Here is a 21,021-nt window from a genome sequence, read left to right as displayed (position 1 = left end):
ACCAGTGCATCCAGCTATGTCTGCAGTTATCTGTTTTCGAACCCTAGGATGTCACGATCAGCAGGTCCTGGGGGTTTGTTGGATTTTAGTTCCTTAAGTATCTCCAACACTTTTTCTCCTATAATTACTGTACCTTAATTTCCTCACTCTTATTTGCCCCTAAGTTTACCCTATCGCACCTCTGAATTTATGTACATTTTAAAAACAAATTTTATAACATTATTCTTCATTTCAATTTCTCAAAACCACCACCCTCCCAGTGCGTATGCAATTAATCACTTTTGTGCCGGCAATGCCGAAATAAGACCAATGAATGTGGTGGTGGTGGTGTTGTTCTCGTGCAGGACACATTTTACGCAGTGTTTTCCTGGGCAGAATAGACTGCTTGGGATATCTGGTAGCTCGTAAGGAAAAATAGATTACGCTAAACTGCTGCAAAATGATTTATTGTCGCAGTGTATTGCTGCTGGCGAAACTGGAACACGAACGGGGCATCCGGTCATTTTAGCACCAGTGTGTAAGAAGAGCTATAAACGCGTGAGCCTTGTATGCATTACACTTGACAGGGCTGGATTAAGATTGTTAGGTTGCAGACTTGCCAAGGTCAGATCATTGGCAGCACAGACCAGATGAGGAAAAAAGCCGTGAAGCAGTTGCAAATCAATTGAAATGAATCTAGCAGCTGTGTCGTATTTCTGTTCTTATAGACAGGCGCACAGAAACAAGTGGATCTTTAATTTTTTATAAAATAAAACCGGGTGACTTTGTGAAATCTCTGCTTTAGTGGGGGAAGGGAATCGGACAGACCAAGAGCATCGAATGGGGCTTTGACTGCTGCACCAACCTTCCTTCTCTCTCTGTGGACTGGATAGAAAGGTTTGGATTTTTTTTTACAAAATATTATCAATGTGTCGCTAATTCTTATGTTCGTGGCTCGTTCGTGTGAGGAAAGAGTGCGTTTAAGTACCCCCTTTTTTGTTGGCCTTGCCTCGGCATTATTTGTTTTAAATATGGAAATACAAGTTGTTGTTGTGCAATGAAAAGTAAAAGACTACAACTCCCAGCGGGCAGCGCGGCGGAGTGGTGCCTCCATATGCGCAGTGCACTGCCCCCGGCTGACGGTGACGTCTCTCTCCACAGGTTCCAACACTGGAAAGGTGAAAGGTCGCGGTTGGTGGCTCAAAGAAACCCCCATGATTCCTATATGCCCAGTAGTTTCTTTCACGTACGGTAAGTGGAATTGGCAATTTATATATAAAAAGATGCCCTTTTTATTATTTTTTAAATTGAGAGAGAAAAATATGGTGGTGGCGCCGCTCGCGGCCCTCGGAGAATGCTAAAGACTTTGATTAATAGAGAGAGAGGAGTTTTTTTTTCTCTTGTTTGCTGAAGCTGAACGATGTGATCTGTGATGATGTTTTACTGGTCTCTCCCTTCTCCCTCTTGTTTGTTTGGGCGCTTCGCGTGGTGCTCAGTGCCCGGCCGGCTAGGCGAAGATGCCAAAATGGCTACCAGTAACTACTTTGGATTTGCCCATGGTGGTGCTGCGCAGTACAGGTACGTGTTTATCATCGCGCACATTCCGCGGCCTCTCAACACTCTTCATTCAAATCCACAACTCCCTTCCCCCGCCCTCCCTCTCTCTCTGCAGTTAATTCACTCCTCCTGTCTTTTATTTTCTTTCTTCTGGTTTCTGGCAAGAAAAAATATCCCTGCACTCGCTTTTTAGAACTGTCCTTTCCCTTTTTTGTTTCAAAGTAATATAATGCCAGCTCTTTCCGTCGGCTCGTGTATAACTCCTTTTCTCAATTGTAGCCACAAAATGGCGACATGACGGCTGGCGATTTTTTTTTTACCAGCGGGATTTCATTTCATTTCTGATGGAGTAAACTTAGACTTAGATTTTTTTTTTAAAAAGAGCGTGTTCTTTCCTTCAAACTGCCCTATTTTGACTTTTTATTTTTTTTTTTAAAACTGCGTGGGTTTGTAACGGTAACGTGCGACCCTTGTAGAGGATCTATCTTTGATCATCAAACAGGTGTCACTGGGGCCTGGGTCCTTGGTGCAGTAAAGAAGGCAGGAGTTCAGGGTCAGTGGTCCCATTTGTCACTGTTATTTATGTAGCTAGTTTTTTTGTCATTGGCATTTATATAAAAAACCCATATGCTGCATGCCCGATTTACAATTGGTTGTGTTTATTAACTTAATGAGTCAAATTAATATATGATTTTGAGCTTGGATCTTCTCTTTGTTGGAATTCATGCCGCTATTAGTAAAGTGGCCGGTTTTACAGTATTGATGTAGACTAGTGCAACCTGATACTGTGTCGTCACTGGCACTAGATTATTAAAGTGTCAAGTTTCCAGTAGTTTGAGTGAAATGAATTGCAATTCACAATTGTAATCTCCCAAAAAACAAATTAATGTTCCTGTATACTAAATATAAGATTTTAATGGGGAGGGAAATAAACACTGTATATAGTTATACCGAGCCCTGCTGCCTCAATTCAAAACTAAGTCACCCACAATGTCATTCAGTAAATCTCTGCCATTTATATCACTGACTTGCTGGAGGATTTGTCCATTGGAAATTGTGATATAGTTTGCTGGTGAAAGAATGTGATTTTAATTTGGTTGAATTTTGGAATTATAAAGTATGCTTATATCTGAAATATATTTGGAAGCATGAGCAACTGGGAAGTTGATCATCTTTGGAATTAGCTTAGAAGTAAACCTACCCATGGAAGTTACTTGTCAGAATTGAATTGGAGATCTGAAATATGACCCGTACTGCCTCCAATTGGAGGCCATATGCACATTCACATTATGTGACACTATCACTCAATCATCATCCTGGCTTGTACAACTCAAAAGTAAAATTAAAGCAAAATACTGCAAATGCTGGAGGTCTAAAATAAAAACAAAGTGTTGGAAAAGCTCTGGTAGTACCTGTGCCAAGAGAAACAAAGTTAACGTTTCAAGTCCAATATGACTTATTTCTGTCAAAAATATAATTGTAGCACTTATATCAGTAGCTGTTGCACTGTGGCCACACAAAGCAGTAGCAAACTTTGAGGAAGCAACAAGTGCTGTGGATAAAGGGGAACCAGTGGATGTACTGTACCTAGATTTCCAGAAGGCATTTGATAAAGTGCCACATCAAAGGTTATTGCAGGAAATAAAAGCTCACGGTATTTCGGGTAGCGTATCGGCATGGATAGAAGATTGACTGGCTAACAGGAAGCAGAGTAGGCATAATGGATCTTTTTCAGGTTGTTAAGATGTGACAAGTGGTGTGCCACGCCGATCAGTGCTGGGACCTCAACTGTTTACAATTTATAATAAAAGACTTGAATGAAGGGATGGTTGCCACATTTGCTGATGAGACAAAGATAGGAAACTAAGTTGTGAAGAGGACATAAGGAGACTGCAAAAGGATATAGATTGGTTATGTGAGTGGGCAAAGATCTGGAAAATGTGAAATTGTCCATTTTGGCTGGAAGATTAAAAGAGAAGAGTATTGCCTGAATGGTGAGAGATTGCAGAGCTCTGAGATGCAGAGGGGTCTTAGTGCATGAATCTCAAAAGGCTAGTATGCAGGTACAGCAAGTAATTAGGAAAACTAATAGAATGTCATTTATTGTCGAGGAATTGAATATAAAAGTAAGGAGGTTATGCTTCAGTTATGCAGAGCACTAGTGAGACCACACCTGGAGTATTATGTTCAGTGTTGGTCACCTGATTTATGGAAGGATGTAAATGCGTTGGAAGCAGTTCAGAGAAGGTTTACTAGACTAATGCCTGGAGTAGTCGGGTTGTCTTATAAGGGAAAAAAAAAGTATCCATTGGAGTTAAGAGTAAGAGTTGGTTTGAATGAAACATATAAGATCCTGAGGGGTCTTGACAAGGTGGATGCGGAGAGGATGTTCCCTGTTGTTGGAGAATCTAGAACTAGGGGTCACTGTTTAAAAATGAGGGGTCGCCCATTTAAAACAGATGAGGCGCAATTTTTTTCTGAAGGTCGTGAGTTTTTGGAACTCTGCTTCCACTGCCTTTTCAGGAAGAGAGCCTTTGAATGGTTTTAAGGCAGAGGTGGATCGATTCTTGGTAAGCAAGGGGATGATAGGTTATCCGGGTAGGTGGGATGCAGATCTGACATTGTCAGATCAGCCGTGACCTTATTCAATGGCGGAGCAGGCTCGAGGGGCCGAATGGCCGCCTCCTCCCACTTGTTCATATGTAAACTAATCACTTAGTTTTTTGGAAACGACGATTCCGGATACCTACGATATTGCTTTCCCCCTAGAGAAGTGGTGAAATCTTTTTACGTATTTAAAAATATGCATAATTTCAACAGTTCTGTGAAGTATCTGATATTTTATCTGGGAGATAGGCCTGGGCTTTTGTACAGTGCGGTAGAGTCAAATGAGTGCAGGCCAGGCTCTAGAATGAGATTTAGTAATGCAGTAAGTGGTATGATCTGTCAGCAACTGCTATATGGGAAATTAAAAATAACTTGGATTGACAGAAGCAGTCTTAGCAGGGATCAATGAAAAGATGTTACCAGGGCTCATTGACCAATGCAATGAGATTGCCAAGATCAGTGAGATTTGATAATTAACTCATTCCTATAAATCACTTAGATTGCTATGAATGGGTGGATTGGCACTTTGTAAATGTGAATGTTTTCTCAAGATGTTCTGATTTTCATGAAATGACCAAATGTCTACTGCAAGACCGCTTATGACAGCTGAAGGTTATAATCACTCCAGCAATTTGGAAGGTTTGTCTACATTTTAATCGCCAAAATTTCTTGTTTTCTAAAATATTAATGATGACTGTTAACATAGCAATTTTTAAAGAAACTCAATTTCTGCAATAGCTTCTGAGAATAAGGCAAACATTTTGATTTTTAAAAATGAGCATGCCATTGTGAATTTCTTCCAGAAAGAAGGTTAGCTAGAGGCAGACATTGTAACAAGGTTGCACAAGTACTTTCAGCAGATTATCTCTCACTTGGAAGAGTGGTACTAAACTTGATATCTCCTTCTCTCTGGATTTGTGAGAATGGCTCCTCGACTGGGTCAGTGAAAGAAGAATGTTTTAAGTGCCATCCTGGGTCAAATGGAGCTCTTTGTCAATAAATCAAATTTATGAATTGTAATCAGAAGCTATTCTGAGTTCTCTTGAATTGAGCTTGTTTAAAGCAGGCTTCTTTCCCTAAAAACACATTTAATAGTATTGAAGGTCAGAGGCTGAATATTCTGTGGTGAGTGTTCCACCTTCTGACGCCCAAAACCTTTCCACCATCAAGTTACAACAACAGCAGTGGGGGACGATGGCACAATGTCACTGGACTAGGCTAAAGCTGTGGGGATTTTTTCATTCATGGGATGCAGGTTAGACCAACATTTATCGCCCGAATTGCCCTTGTTCAGAGGGCATTTATGAGTCAACCACATTGTTGGTCTGGAGTCACATGGACGACAGATTTCCTTCCCTAAAAGGACATTAATGTACCAGATGGTTTTATGGTCATCATCAGATGTTTGATTCCAGGTTTTAATTGAATTCAAATTTCATCATCTACTATGGTGGGATTCGAACCAAAGGTCCCCAGAGTATTACCCTGCGTCTCTACAATATCACTATGCTACTGCCTCCCCATGGGTAATGTGTGTTCAAATCCCAGCATAGCAGCAGGTGGAATTTAAATTCATTTAATTAATATTAAAAATTCAGTAATGGTGACCATGAATGTGAGAGATCTTTTGTGAAAACCCATCTAGTTTACTAATGGAAAGAGGCTATCTTTACCTGGTCTGGCCTAGATGTGACTCCAGGCCCACAGCAACGTGGTTGACTCTTAAATGCCCTCTGAAATGGCCTAGCAAGCCACTCGGTTGTATCAAACTGCTACAAATTCAAAAAGGAATGAAACTAGATGGACCATACTGCATCAGCCTCGGCACTGGAAACAACAACGGCAAACCCGGCCCTGGGTCGACCCTGCAAAGTCCTCCTTACTAACATCTTGAGGCTTGTGCCAAAATTGGGAGAGCCGCCTCTCAGACTAGTTGAGCAACAACCTGACGTAGTTATATTCACTGAAACATACCTTACAGCTAATGTGCCAGACATCACCATCCCTGGGTATGTCTTGTCCCTCTGGCAGGACTCACCAGAGGTGGCAGCACAGTGAAATGCAGTTGGGAGGGAGTTGCCCTGTGAGTCCTCAACATTGACTCTGGAGCCTATGTAATCTCGTGGCATCAGGTCAAACATAGGCAAGGAAACTTCCTGCTGATTAACACCTAGCTTCCCAGCATCTGGAGATGAATCAGTCCTCCTCCATGTTGAACACCATTTAGAAGAAACACTAAGGGTGGCAAGGGCACAGAATTTATTCTGGATGGGGGACTTCAACATCTGTCACCAAGAGTTTCTTGGCAGTACCACTACTGGCTGAGCCCTGAAGGATACAGCTGCTAAACTAGGTCTGTGGCAGATGGTGAGGGAACCAACAAGAGGGAAAATCCTACTAGACCTTGTCCTCACTAATCTACCTATCGCAAATGCATCAGTCCATGACAGTAGGAGTGACCACTGCACAGTCCTTTTGGAGATGAAGTTCGAAGGGCAGATTTAAATTAAATTGGCAGAGGGATCCTGAAAAGTAGTTCAGAGAGGAGAGACGCTGAGATGGAATTAGAAGTTAAAACGACAGTAAAGGAAAAAAACGCCAGAGTCAGGAAAGCAGAGGAAACATAGGCTAGATAAGAAAGAAGTGAACTTAGCCAGGCTAAATGGAATAAATTTTAATGCAAGGAGCCTGAGGAATAAGAAAGACGAGCTGAGGGCACAGATGGGCATGTGGGAGTATGATGATATAGCTATGACCAAGACTTGGCTAAAAGGACAGGATTGGCAGCTCAAAATTCCTGGTTATATGGTATTCAAATGAGATAGAGGGATAGAAGAGGAGGGGGGAGGGTCCCAATATTGATCAAGGAATCAATATAGCAGTGAGGAGCGATGCTATCTTGGAAGGATCATCAAATGAGGCCATGTGGGCAGAAGTAAAAAAACACAAAAGGGGCAAACATGCTTTTGGATGTGTACTATAGGCCCCCAAACAGTCAGAGAGATAGAGGGTCAAATATGTAATCAAATTTCAGAAAAGTGTAAGAATAATAAGGCAGGGGATTTTAACTACCCAAACTGGGATAGTTTTAGTGTGCAAGGTAGAAAGGGGGCAAAATTCTTCAGTTGTATCCAGGAGAACTTTTTTAGCCAGTACGTAGAAAGCCCAACAAGGAAGGGGGCAGTTCAGCACCTAATATTCAGAAATGAGCCCAGGCAGGTGGAAGGCATATCAGTCGGGGAGCATTTTGGAGATAGTGACCATAACTGAGTTAGATTTGTGATAGTTATGGAAAAGGATAAGGCTGGGCTGGGAATAAAAGCTCTTAACTAAGATGAGATACGATTTGTCCCAAGTGGAATGGGAGCAGCTACTTGCTGATAAAACTGTGTCACAGCAGTGCGGGGCATTCAAGGAGGAAATAGCGAGTATACAGGGCAAATATGTTCCCATGAAGACGTGGTGGGGGTGGGGCTAGTCCAGAGAACCCTAGATGTCAAGGGACATAAAGGTTAGGATTAAGAAAAAAAAAGAAGCTTATGGTAGAGTCCCTAGAGGAGTAATAGAAGTGTAGGGGAGAACTTGGAAAAGGAAATTGGGAAAGCTAAGAGAGTGCATGCGAAAGTATCGGTGGGTAGAATAAAGGAAAATTCAAAAGGGATTTTTAAATACATAAAGAGCAAGAGAATAACTAGGAAATGAGTAGGGCCAATTAGGGACCAGAGAGGGAAGATGTGGGTACTGCCCTCAATGAATGCTTTGCATCTGTTTTCACAATGGAAAAGGACGACGCAGGAATAGACATTAGGGTGGAAGACTGTGAAATATTAGAGGAAATTAACATAGCGAGAGAGGAGGTACGATCGGATTTAGCGGCCTCAAAAGTGGTTAAATTTGCAGGCCCGGATGAGATGTATCCCAGGCTGTTGAGGGAGGCAAGGGAAGAGATATCAGGGGCTCTGGCAGTAACTTTCAAATCCTCCCTGGCCACAGGTGAAGTGCCGGAGGACTGCTAACATTGTCCCATTATTAAAAAAGAGAGGAAGGGATAAACCAGGAAATGACAGGCCAGTCAGCCTAACCTCAGTAGTGGGGAAGTTACTAGAAAGGATTCTGAGGGACAGAATATATCTGCATTTGGAGATACACGGATTAATCAGGGATAGTCAGCATGGATTTGTTAAGGAGAGGTCGTGTTTGACAAATTTAATAGAATTATTTGAGGAGGTAACCAGGAGTATTGATGAGGATAATGCATTTAATGTGGTCTACATGGACTTCAGCAAAGCTTTTGATAAGGTTCCTCGTGGCAGACTGGTCAAGAAAGTAAGAGCCCATGGGATCCAAGGCAAAGTGGCACATTGGATCCAAAATTGGCTGAGAGGTAGGAAGTAGAGGGATGTTTCTGTGACTGGAAGTCTGTTTCCAGTGGGGTTCCGCAGGACTCGTTGCTGGGGCTCTTGCTGTTTGTGGTGTAGGTAAATGATTTGGACTGAAACGTAGGGATATGATCAAGAAGTTTGCGGATGACAGTAAAATTGGTAGGGTGGTAAATAGGAGGATTGCTGTAAAATGCAGGAGGATATTAGTGGACTGGTTAGGTGGGCAGAGCTGTGGCAATAGGAATTCAACCCGGATAAGTGAGGTAATGTACTTGGGGAGGGCTAACAAGGCAAGGGTTTACACTATGAATGGTAGGACCCTGGAAAGTACCGAAGATCAGAGGGACATTGGTGTGCATATCCACAGATCCCTGAAGGTAGCAGAGCAGGTAGATAAGGTGGTTAAGAAGGCATATGGGATTCTTGCCTTTATTAGCTGAGGCATAGAATACAAGAGCAGGGAGGTTATGCTGGAACTGTATAAGACGCTGGTTAGGCCACAACTGGAGGGGTGCAGAGGAGATTTACCAAGATGCTACCTGGGCTGGAGGGTCTGAGCTATAAGGAAAGATTGGGGTGGTTTCCTTTGGCGCAGCGAAGGTTGATGGGACCTGATAGAGGTGTATCAGATTATGAACGTAGATCGTAGATAGGAAGGCACTTTTTCCATTAGCAGAGGGGTCAATAACCAGGGGGCATAGATTTAAGGTAAGAGGTAGAAGGCTAAGAGTGGGGCTGAGGAGAGATTTTTTCATCCAGAGAGTAGTTGGAGCCTGGAACTCACTGCCTGAAAGGGTGGTTGAGTCAGAAACTCTCGTAAAATTTAAGAAGTATTTGGATATTCACTTGCGTTGCCATAGCCTCCAGGGCTATGGGCCAAGCGCTGGAAAATGGGATTAGTGTAGTCAGATTGTTGTTGACTGGCGTGAACACAGTGGGCTGAATGGCCTCCTTCTGTGCTGTAAACGTCTGAGTCTATGAAGTCCCGTCTTCACATTGGCCATACCCTCCATCGTGCTGTGTGGCACTACCCCTGCTAAATGGGATAGATTTTGAATAGGTCTAGCAGATTAAAACCATGAATTGCTGTGGGCCATCAGCAGCAGAATTATATTCAACCACAATCTGTAGCCTCATGGCCTGGCATATCCCTCCCTCTACCATTACCATTAAGCTGGGGGATAAACCCTTGCTCAATGAAGAGTACAGGAGGGCATGCTAGGGGCAGCATTGCATGTACCTGAAAATTGGGTATTAACCTCGAGAAGCTACAACACGGGACTACTTGCATGCCAAACAGTGGAAGCAGTGTGAAATAGACAGATAAAAGCAAAATACTTTGGATGCTGGAAATCTGGAAACAAAAACAGAAAATGCTGGAAAAACTTAGGCCTGACAGCATCTGTGGAGAAAGAAACAGAGTTGAAGTTTTGAGTCCGTATGACCCTTCAGAGCTGTTGTGAAGAAGGGTCATATGGACTCGAAACGTCAACTGTTTCTCTCTCCACAGATGCTGTCAGACTTGCTGAGTTTTTCTAGAATTTTCTGTTTTTGTTTGAAATAGACAGCTAAGCAATCCCACAACAGCTAAGCAATCCCACAAGCAACAAATTAGATCAAAGCTCTGCAGTCCTGCCACACCCAGTCGTGAACCATGGTGGTGGCATAGTGGTAATGACACTGGACTAGTAACCCAGAGGCTTGGGCTAATGCTTTGGACACATTGACACAACGGCAGTTGGTGGAATTTGAATTCGGTTAATAAATCTGGAATATTAAAAAAGAAAAGCTAGTTTCGGTAATAGTGACCATGAAACCATTGTTGTAAAAACCCATCTGGCTGACTAATTCCCTTCAGGGAAGGAAATCTTCCTTCCTTACCTGGTCTGGCCTACGTGTGACTCCTGACCCAGAGCAATGCAGTTGACTCTTAAATGCCCCAGCGAGCCACTTAGTTCAGGAGCAATTAGGATTGGCAACAAATGATCTTTTTGCCAGCGATGCTCACATCACATGAAAGTGTATTGAACCGCTACAAAATCTACAAGAAGGAATGAAACTAGATGGATCACCCAGCACCGGTCTAGGCATCACAAACAACAATGGTAAACCCAACCCTGATAAACCTGCAAAGCCCTCCTTACTAATAGCTGGGGGCTTGTGCCAAAATTGGAAGAGCTGTCTCACAGACGCGTCGAGCATAGTCATACCAACAGAATCATATCTTACAGACAATGTCCCAGACATTGCCATCCCTGGGTATGTTCTGCCCCACTGACAGGACAGACCCACCAGAGGTGGCGACAGTGGTATGCAATCAGGAGGGAGTTGCCCTCTGGATCCCATGAAGTCTCATGGCATTAGGTCAAACATGGGCAAAGAAACCTGCTGATTACCACTCATTGCCTGCCACTCAGCTGATGAATCAGTACTGCTCCATGTTAAACATCGCTTGGAGGAAGCCCTGAGGGGAATAAATAGAGTGGACAGGATAAAATTGCTTCCCTTGATAGAGAATGCTAGAACCAGGGGACAAAGATTCAAGATAAGTGGTAGAAGGTGTAGAGGGGACATGAGGAAGAAGTTTTTTACGCAGATGGTAGTGGGTGTCTGGAATTCGCTGCCCAAGTTGGTGGTAGAGGCAGAAACTTTAAACTCTTTTTAAAAAGTACCTGGATCTGCACCTAAAGTGCTGTAAGCTGCAGGGCTATGGGCTGGGTGCAGGAAGGTGGGATTAGAAAGGGCACCTGGGTGTCCTCAGGCTGGCATGGACAAGATGGGCCGAATGGCCCCCTTCTGTGCTGTAACTTTTCTATGGTTCTATGGCAAGGACACAATATACTCTGGGTGGCGGACTTCAATGTCCATCACCAAGAGTGGCTCAGTAGCATCACTACTGACTGGGCTGGCTGAGTCCTAAAGGACAGAGCTGTTAAACTGAGTCTGCAGCAGGTGATGAGGGAACCAAGAGGGAAAAACATACTTGACCTCGTCCTCACCGATCTTCCTATTGCAGCTGATCATTGGCAATAGTGATAGGAGTGACCACCGCACAGTCCTTGTGGAGACAAAGTCCCAACTTCACATTGAGGATATCTTCCATTGTGTTGTGTGGCACTACCACCATGCTAAACGGGTTAGATTTCGAACAAATCTAGTTACTCAAAACTAGACATCCATGAGACGCTGTGGGCCACCTGCAGCAGCAGAATTGTATACAACCACAATCTGTAACCTCGTGGCCCAGCATATCCCCCACTCTACCATTGCCACCAGCCAGGGGATCAACGCTGGTTCAATGAAGAGTGCAGGAGGGCATGCCAGGAGCAGCACCAGGCATACCTAAATGAGGTGTCAACCTGATGAAGCTACAACTCAAGACTACTTGCACGCCAAGCATTGAAAGCAGTATGCGATAGACGGAGCTAAGTGATCCCACAACCAATGGATCAGACCTAGGCTCATCTAGTCGTGAATGATGGTGGACAATTAAGCAACTAACTGGAGGAGTAGCTCCACGAATGTCCTCATCCTCAGTGATATGGAAGCCTAGCACACCAGTGCAAAATACAAGGCTGAAACATTTGCAACCATCTTCAACCAGAAATGTTGCTGGATAATTCATCTCCACTTCCTCCTCAGGTCCTCAGCATCACAAATACCAGCCTTCAGCCAATTCGATTCGCTTCACGTGATATCAAGAAATGGCTGTAGGCACTGGATGCTGCAAAGGCAATGGGCCCTGATAATATTTGGCAGTAGATCTGAACACCTGTGCTCCAGAACTAGCTGAGCTCCTAGCCAAGCAATCCAGTATAGCTACAACAATCACATCTGCACGGTAATGTAGAAAATTGTCCAGGTTGGTCATATACACAACCTGGCCAAGTGTGGCCCCACCAATCAACTCCTGATCATCAGTAAAGTGACGGAATGTGTCATCGGTAGTGCTATCAAGTGACACTTTCTCAGCAATAAACTGCTCACAGCGCTGGTCCAGACATGGACAAAGGAGCTGAACTCCAGGTGATGTAAGAGTGACTGCCCTTGACATCAAAGCAGCATTTGACTGAATGTGGCATCAAGGAGCCTTAGAAAAATTGAAGTCAGTGGGAATTGTAGGGTAACTCTCTGCTGGTGGGGAGTCATACCCAGCACAAAGGGAAATGATTGTAGTTGTTGGAGGTCAATCATCTCAGTCCCAGGACATTGCTACAGGAGTTCTTCAGAGTAGTGTCCTAGACATAACCATCTTTGGCTGTTTCATCAATTACCTTCCCTCCATCATAAGTGCAGAAGTGGGGATGTTTGCTGATTGCACAACGTTCACCATTTGCAACTCCTCAGATACAGATGGCTTGGGTGGTAAGTGGGTAAGTAACATTTGTGCCACACAAATGCCAGACCATGATCATCTCCAACAAGAGAAAATCTAACCATCTGTCCTTGAAATTCAATGGCATTACCATCACTGAATTCCCCCATTGTCAATGCCCTGGGGTTACCATTCACCAGAAACTGAACTGGAGCTGGTCAGAGGCTGGTGAGTGAGTGTGGTGAGTGACTTGCCTCCTGATTCCCCAAAGCCTGTCTGCTATCCACAAGGTACAAGTCAGGAGTGTGATGTAATACTCTCCACTTGCCTGAATGAGTGCAGCTCCAACAACATGAGAAGCTCAACACCATCCAGGGCAAACTGTCTGCTTGATTGGCACCCCGTCCACCACCACATTGACTCCCTCCACCACCGATGCACAAATGCAGCAGTGTGTACCATATGCAAGATGCGCTGCAGCAACTCACCAAGGCTCCTTTGACAGCACCTTCCAACCTACCTGGAAGGACAAGGGCAACAGATCCATGGGAACACCACTACCTGCAAGTTCCCCACCAAGCCACACACCATCCTGACTTGGAACTATATTACTGTTCTTTCACTGTTGCTGGGTCAAAACACTGGAGTTCCCTTCCTAATAGCACTGTGGCTGTACCTACACCACACGGACTTTAGTAGCTCAAGAAGATGGCTCACCACCACCACCTTGAGGGCAATTAGGGATGGTCAACAAATGCTGGCCATGCCAGTGATGCCCATATCCCGAGAGAGAAATTTAAAAAAACTTCTATTTATATAGACCTTTAATGCAGTAAAATGTTCCAAAACACAGGAGTATTATAAGCAATATATGATATTGAGCTACAAAGGAAATGTGGCAGTTGACAAAAAGCATGGTCAAAGAGATTTTGAGGAACGTCTTAAAGGAGGAAGGAGAAGCAGAGGTTTAGGGCCTAGGCATTTAAATCCTTTCCACCAGTTGTTGAGTGATTAAAATTAGAGGTGCTCATGAGTCCAGAGTTAGAGGAAAGTTATGGGTTGGAGGAGTTTAGAGATAGGGAGGGTCAAACCATGGAGGGATCCAAAAGCAGGTGTGAATTCTAAAATTGAGGTATGTAAGTCAGTTGGCACAGGGCTGAAGGGTGGCTGAGATTTGGGACACTAATTAGGAGTGTGATGGAATACAGTCCGTTTCTCTGGATGAATACAGCTCCAACAGCATGTAAAAAGCCACATATCTTCTTGACTTGGAATTTTATCGTTGTTCCTTCATTGTTGCTGGAAAAAATTATGGAACTCTGCTGTACTGTGTTAACAGCACTGTAGCATACTCTCACCACATGGACTGCAGCAGTTCAGGAAGGTGGCTCACAGCTAGTGTTCCCCCTGAGCTCTGTGTATTCTTGCAGCAATCCATCAAGTGCTACATACTTAGTTGTTACAGCTGAACATATCCTGATGGTTAAATGAGGTTTAATGTCACTGTAACTCACAAGCAAACAACTGGTAGATTTCCTCATGACAGGAAATTAACGGACGAGAGCCAAGCCTGACATGATTAATCAGGTGACAGCACTGTGGGTGTCCCTACACGATGTGGACTGCAGCGGTTCAAGAAGGCAGCTCACCATCTGTTTCTCAAGGGCAGTTAGGGATGGGCAATAAATGTTGGTCTAGCCAGCAGCTCCAATATCCCATAAAAGAATTTTTTTAGTGGAATTAACAGCCAAAATTCTCTCCTCAGTTCCAGGAGCCCGAAGCTATGTAAGCACTTGTATTTCCTGTAGCCCGCTCCCTGATCCTCACACTTGCTGCCTCTTACTCTCAACTCCTCTAGTTCTCTCCCTTCTGCCACCCTTCTCCCCTCACCAAATGAGGGTTTGAGAGGGAAGAGGTGAGCGAGGGGGTGGCGGCGAATGGCTGGGTCTGGGAGGGAGGTGGCAAGTCTGGAGTGTTGGCGAGGGGAAGTGCAAGTGGGAGAGGTAGGGAGTAGGAGGCGAGTTAGTAAGAGGATTTGTGGGCCAGTTAATACCACTGATTGGGTCATTCTGTTGCAGCTCCAAAAAATAATATAGAGGTTCTGGTGAGGTTATCTCGTGGAACAGTTTAAACTATGCATATTTCCAAATACTCTACTACCTCTTCTCCAGCTCACTTTTGTATGCATTGTCAGAGACAGTTTACTTTAACAATGGTGAACTGGTTTGTTACTTCACAATTCACAGATTCTTGACCTAAAAAAAACCTGTCGGTGGAATAAATGCCATCACTTCTCAAAAACGATCTCAACAGTCACTGTCCCTCCTGGGATTCCATTCTTTCTTCACCATAATGCAGCCCTTCCTAGTTTGCAGATGTAATTTCCCCGCTTTTAATATTCACTTAATTTACACAGACACTATGTGTCCCTCTGATCTTCACCCTACAGTTCGCAAGAGCCAACCTCTCTCTAGGTTCACCAGAGACACTTTGCCTCTACCTGATTGTTGTCACAGAATTATTACAGTGCAAAAGATGGTCATTCAGCCCATCGTCTCTGCGTCGGCTCCCTGAGTAAGCAATTCACTTGGTGCATTCTCTCGTAACCCTGCACATTCTTCCTTTTCAGGTATCTAATTCCCTTTTGAATGCTTTGATTGAACCTACCTCCACCATACTCAGAGGCAGTGCATTCCAGACCTTAACCACTCGCTGCATGAAAAAGCTTTTTTCTCATATTGATTTTGTTTCTTTTGCCAATTACTTTAAATCTGTGCCCTCTCATGACTGGGGACAGTTTCTCCTTGTCTTCTCTGTCCAGACCCCTCATGATTTAAATACCTCGAACAAATCTCTTGGCCTTCTCTAAGGAAAATGGTCCTAGCTTCTCCAATCTGTTTGCACAGCTGAAGTTCCTCTGAAACCATTCTCCTGAATGTTTTCTGCACTCTCCAATGCCTTCACATTTTTCTGAAAATGCAGCGCCCAGAATTGGACACAACACTCCAGCCAAAGCTGAATTAGGAACTTTTTAAAAAAAAAAAATTATTCCTTCACGGGATGTGGGATTCGCTGGCTAGGCCAGCATGGTTAGCTTCTCTCTTGTTGGAGATGGTCATTGCCTGGCACTTGTGTAGTGTGAATGTTGCTTGTCAGTCCAAGCCTGGATATTGTCCAGGTCATGCTGCATCTGGACATGGACTGCTTCAGTATCTGAGGAGTTGCGAATGGTGCTGAACATTGTGCAAACATCCCCACTTCTGACCTTATGATATAAGGAAGATCATTGATGAAGCAGCTGAAGATGGTTGGGCCGAGGACACTACCCTGAGGAACTCCTGCAGTAATGTCCTGGAGCTGAGACGACTGGCCTTCAATAACCACAACCATTTTCCTTTTGTGCTAGGTATGACTCCACACAGTGGAGGGTTTTCCCCTTGATTCCCATTGAGTCCAGTTTTGCTAGGGCATCTTGATGTCATACTTGGTCAAACGTGGCCTTGATGTCAAGGGCAGTCACTCTCACCTCACCTCGGGAGTTCAGCTCTTTTGTCCATGTTTGGAACAAGGCTCCTTGTAATGAGGTCAGGAGCTGGGTGGCCCTGGAGGAACCCAAACTGAGCATCAGTGAGCAGGTTATTGCTGAGCAATCGCTGCTTGATAGTACTGTTGATGACCCCTTCCATCAATCTACTGATGATCGAGAGTAGACTGATGGGGCAGTAATTGGCCGGGTTGGATTTGTCCTGCTTTTTGTGGACAAGACTTACATGGGCAATTTTCCACATAGCTGGGTAGATGCCAGTGTTGTAGCTGTACTGGAACAGCTTTGCTAGGGGCATGACAAGTTCTGGAGCACAAGTCTTCAGTACTATTGCCGGAATATTGTCAGGGCACATAGCCTTTGCAGTATCCAGTGCCTTCAGCTGTTTCTTGATATCATGTTGAATGAATCGAATTGGCCGAAGACTGACATCTGTGGCGCTGGGGGCCTTGGGAGGAGACTGAGATGGACCATCCACTTGGCACTTCTGGTTGAAGATTGTTGCAAATGCTTCAGCCTTGTCTTTTGCACTGATGTGCTGGACTCCCCCATCATTGAGGATGGGGATATTTATGGGGCCTCCTCCTCCAGTGAGTTGTTTAATTGTCCACCACCATTCACAACTGGATGTGGCAGGACTGCAGAGCTTAGACCTGATCCGTTGGTTGTGGGATTGTTGTTTAACTCTGTCGATCACTTGCTGCTTACGCTGTTTGGCACGCAAGTTGACACCTCATTTTTAGTTATGCCTGGTGTTGCTCCTGGCGTGCCCTCCTGCGCTCTTCATTGAACTACGGTTGATCCCCTGGTTTGATGTTAATGGCAGAGTGGAGGATATGCTGGGCCACAAGGTTACAGATTGCGTTAGAATACAATTCTGTTGCTGCTGATGGCCCACAGCGCCTCATGAGTTGCTAGATATGTTCAAAATCTATCCCATTTAGCGTGGTGGTTGTGCCACACAACACGATGGAGGGTATCCTCAATGTGAAGGCGGGACTTGGTCTCCTCAACAACTGTGCAGTGGTCATTCCTACCAATACTGTCATGAACAGATTGATGAGGATGAGGTCAAGTATGTTTTTCCCTCTTGGTTCTCTCACCAGCTGCCGCAGACCCTGTCTAGCAGCTATGTCCTTTAGGGCTCGGTCAGTAGTGGTGCTCCCGAGCCACTCTTGGTGATGGACATTGAAGCCCCCTACCCAGAGTACGTTCTGCACCCTTGCCACCCTCAGTACTTCCTCCAAGTGATGCTCAACATTGAGGAGCACTGATTCATAAGCTGAGGAAGGATGGTACGTGGTAATCAGCAGGAGGTTTCCTTGCCCATATTTGACCTGATGCCATGAGTCTTCATGGGGTCCTGAGTCGATGTTGAGGACTCCCAGGGCAACTCCCTCCAGACTGTATATCACTGTGCCGCCACCTCTGTTGAGTCTGTCTTGTCGGTGGGACAGGACATACCCTGGGATGGTGATGGAGGTGTCTGGGACATTATCTTTAAGGTATGATTCCATGAGGGTGACTGTGTCAGGCTGTTGCTTGACTAGTCTGTGAGACAGCTCTCCCAATTTTGACACAAGGCCCTAGATGTTAGTGAGGAGGACTTTGCATGGCTGACGGTGCTGATTTTGCCGTTGTAATTTCTGGTGCCTGGCGGTCCATTCAGTTTTATTCCTTTTTTGTGACTTTGTAGCAGTTTGATACAACTGAGTGGCGTGCTAAGCCATTTCAGGGGGCATTTTAGAGCCAACCACATTGCTTATACAAGTTTAACATAACTTCCTTGCTCTTGTACTCTATGCTCCTATTAATTAAGCCCAGGATACTATATGCTTTATTAACCATGTTCTCAACCTGTTCTGTCACAGAATCAGAAGCACAGAATCACAGTGCAGAAGAGGCCCTTTGGCCCATCGAGTCTGCACCGACACGTGAGAAACACCTACCTAGTCCCATTTAGCAGCACTTGGCCCATAGCCTTGAATGTTATGACGTGCCAAGTGCTCATCCGGGTACTTTTTAAGTGACTTCAGTCACTTTTTAAGTACCTTCAGTGACTTATGCACATATATACCCAGGTCCCTCTGTGCCTGCACCCCCTTTAAAATTGTACCCTTAAATTGTCTCTCCATTTTCTTCCTACCAAAATAAATCACTTCACACTTCTCTGCATAGAACTTCATCTGAGACTTGTCGGACCTTTTCACCAACTTCGACATCCTTTTGAATTTCTATACTATCCTACTCACAATGCTTCCAAGTTTCATATCATCTGCAAATTTTGAAATTGTGCCAATATAGATCAGGATAAGCAACTGACCCCATCGACCACTACACTCTGTTTCCTGTCGCTCAGCCAATTTCGTATCCATGTTGCTCCTGTCCCTTGCTGCCAAGTCTGTTGTACGGCACTGTATCGAATGCCTTTTAGAAGTCCGTATATAGCACATCAGCAGCATTACCCCAAACCCCTCTGTTACCGCTTCAAACAAACTCCAGCAAGTTAGTTGAACACAATTTTCCGTTAAGAAATCTATGCTGGCTTTCCTTAATTAACCTGCATTTGTCCATGTGATTATTAATTTTGTCTCAAATTATTGTTTCTAGAAGTTTCCCCACCACTGAAGTTAAACAGGTTGGTAGTTGCTGGGCTTTTTTTTTGAGCAAGGGTGTAACATTTGCAATTCTCCAGTCCTCTGGCACCACCCCCGAGTTTAAGGAAGACTGTAAAATTATGACCAGGGCCTCCACAATTTCCACTCTCTTCTTGGTATCCTTGATGCGTCTCATCCCACCTTGGTGCCTTATCAACTTAAAAACAGCCTTTCTGATATCTACATATCAATTTTAAACCCTTCTAGTGTCTGAGTTACCTACTCTTTCACCATGCCCTGGATAGCAGCATCTTCCTTGGCAAAGACCGATGCAAAATATTAATTCAATACTTTTGCTATGCCCACTGCCTCCTAGCATAAATCCCCTTTTTGGTCCCTAATTGGCCCTACTGCTCTTTTTGCCACTCTTTTGTATTCATATGCCCATAGAAAACCTTTGGGATTCTCTTTTATATTGGCTGCCAGTCTCTTTTCATACTTGCTCTTTACTTCTCTTATTTACTTCTTCACCTCCCTTCTGAACTTTCTATATTCAGCCTGGTTCTCAGTTGTATTTTCTACCCGACATCTGTCATAAGTGCACCTTTTCTTCTTTACCTTAATTTCTTCTACTTTTGTCATCCAGGGAGCTCTGGATTTGTTTGCCCTACCTTTTCCTTTTGAGGGACTATACCTTGACTGTGCCCGAACTATCTCTTCTTTGAAGGTAGCCCATTGTTCAGCTAACCTTTGACTCTAGCTTATTTGGTCAAGATCTGTTCTTACCCCCATTGAAGTTGGCTTTTCCCCAGTTAATTCTTACTCTGGATTGTTCTTTGCCTTTTTTCGTAGTTAGCCTGAGCCTTACAATACAATGATCACTGTCCCCTAAATGTTCTCCTACTGACACTTGATCCACTTGGCCCACCTCATTTCCAGGTCCATCAGTGCCTCCTTTCTAGTTGGACTGGAAACATACTGTTGTAGAAAATGTTCCTGAACACACTCTAGGAACTCATGCCCCTTTCTGCCCTTTTACACTACTACTATCCCAGTCTGTATTCAGATAATTAAACTATCCCGTTATGACAAATCTATAATTTTTGCACCTCTCTGTAACTTTCCTGCAGTTGGTTGGTGGCCTATAGATTGCATCTTTTTTGTTCCTTAGCTCTAGCCAAAGAGATTCTGCCCTTGATCCCTCCGGGAGATCCTCTTTCTCCAGCACTGCAATGCTCTCCTTAATCAATACTACCACTCCTCCCCACTTTCTTTCTTTCCTGAGCAGCTTGTATCCAGGAATATTTAACACCCAGTCCTGCCCTTCTTTAAGCCAGGTCCCTCTTGTAGCCACAACATTGTAATGCCACATGCTTGTAATTCACCAATCTTATTTGCCGCATTCTGTGCATTCATACATGTGCAGTAACCCTGATTTAGACTTTATTACTTTCTCTCTTACTCTGACCCTACATATTAACTTATTATTCCCTACTCTAGTGCTATTTATCTCTCCCAGTATTCTGTGTACCTTGGTATTGCGTTATCTCCTGGTTCCCACAACCCTGCCAACCTTAGGTTCAAACCTTCCCCACGGCGCAAGCAAAACACCCTGCAAGGAACTTAGCCCAGGCTCTGTTTAGTTGTAACCTAATCTGGCCTGTACAGGCCCCATTCCCCTACCCACCCCCACTGCCCAAAGCAAGTCCCAATGTCCTGAGAATCTAAAGCTCTCTCTCCTGCATCACCTTCCCAGCCACGCATTCATCTGCTTTATCCTCTTATTTCTATACTCACGTGTGTGGTACTGAGAGTAATTCAGAGATGACTACTTTTGAGGTGGTCTTTCCTATTTTTTCCTGCCCAGCTCCCTAAATTCTGACTGCAGGACACATTCTTCTTTCTGGCTATGTCGTTCATGCCAATCTGAACCACAGCTTCTGATTGTTCTGGCTCCCACCTCAAAGCACTCTGCAACTGAATATACGAAAATGGGGCCTCTTGAGCCTGCTTCGCCATTCAATAAGATAGTATCTGATC

At 44.3% G+C, this 21,021-nt stretch overlaps 1 protein-coding gene across 2 annotated transcripts in view; it reads left to right on the top strand.

The window, feature by feature from the left end:
- The first annotated feature begins 296 nt into the window (after window positions 1–296).
- The window catches only part of zfr (zinc finger RNA binding protein), a 33,413-nt gene continuing 12,688 nt past the window's right edge, over window positions 297–21,021 (top strand). Inside the window, exons 1-3 of one of the 2 annotated variants that reach the window (XM_078551008.1) lie at window positions 297–876; window positions 1,141–1,230; window positions 1,476–1,557. In XM_078551008.1, coding sequence (XP_078407134.1) covers window positions 1,194–1,230; window positions 1,476–1,557 — 119 coding nt within the window. In that variant the 5' untranslated portion in view covers window positions 297–876; window positions 1,141–1,193. The remainder of the gene's footprint in view (window positions 877–1,140; window positions 1,231–1,475; window positions 1,558–21,021) is intronic. The other variant, XM_078551017.1, reaches the window with a different exon arrangement.

The sequence above is a fragment of the Cetorhinus maximus genome, chromosome 1 (genome assembly GCF_964194155.1).
Source record: "Cetorhinus maximus chromosome 1, sCetMax3.hap1.1, whole genome shotgun sequence".
NCBI classification, from domain to species: domain Eukaryota; kingdom Metazoa; phylum Chordata; class Chondrichthyes; order Lamniformes; family Cetorhinidae; genus Cetorhinus; species Cetorhinus maximus.
The sequence above is the reverse complement of the archived record's forward strand: the minus strand, read 5'-3'. Positions and strand labels throughout refer to the sequence as shown.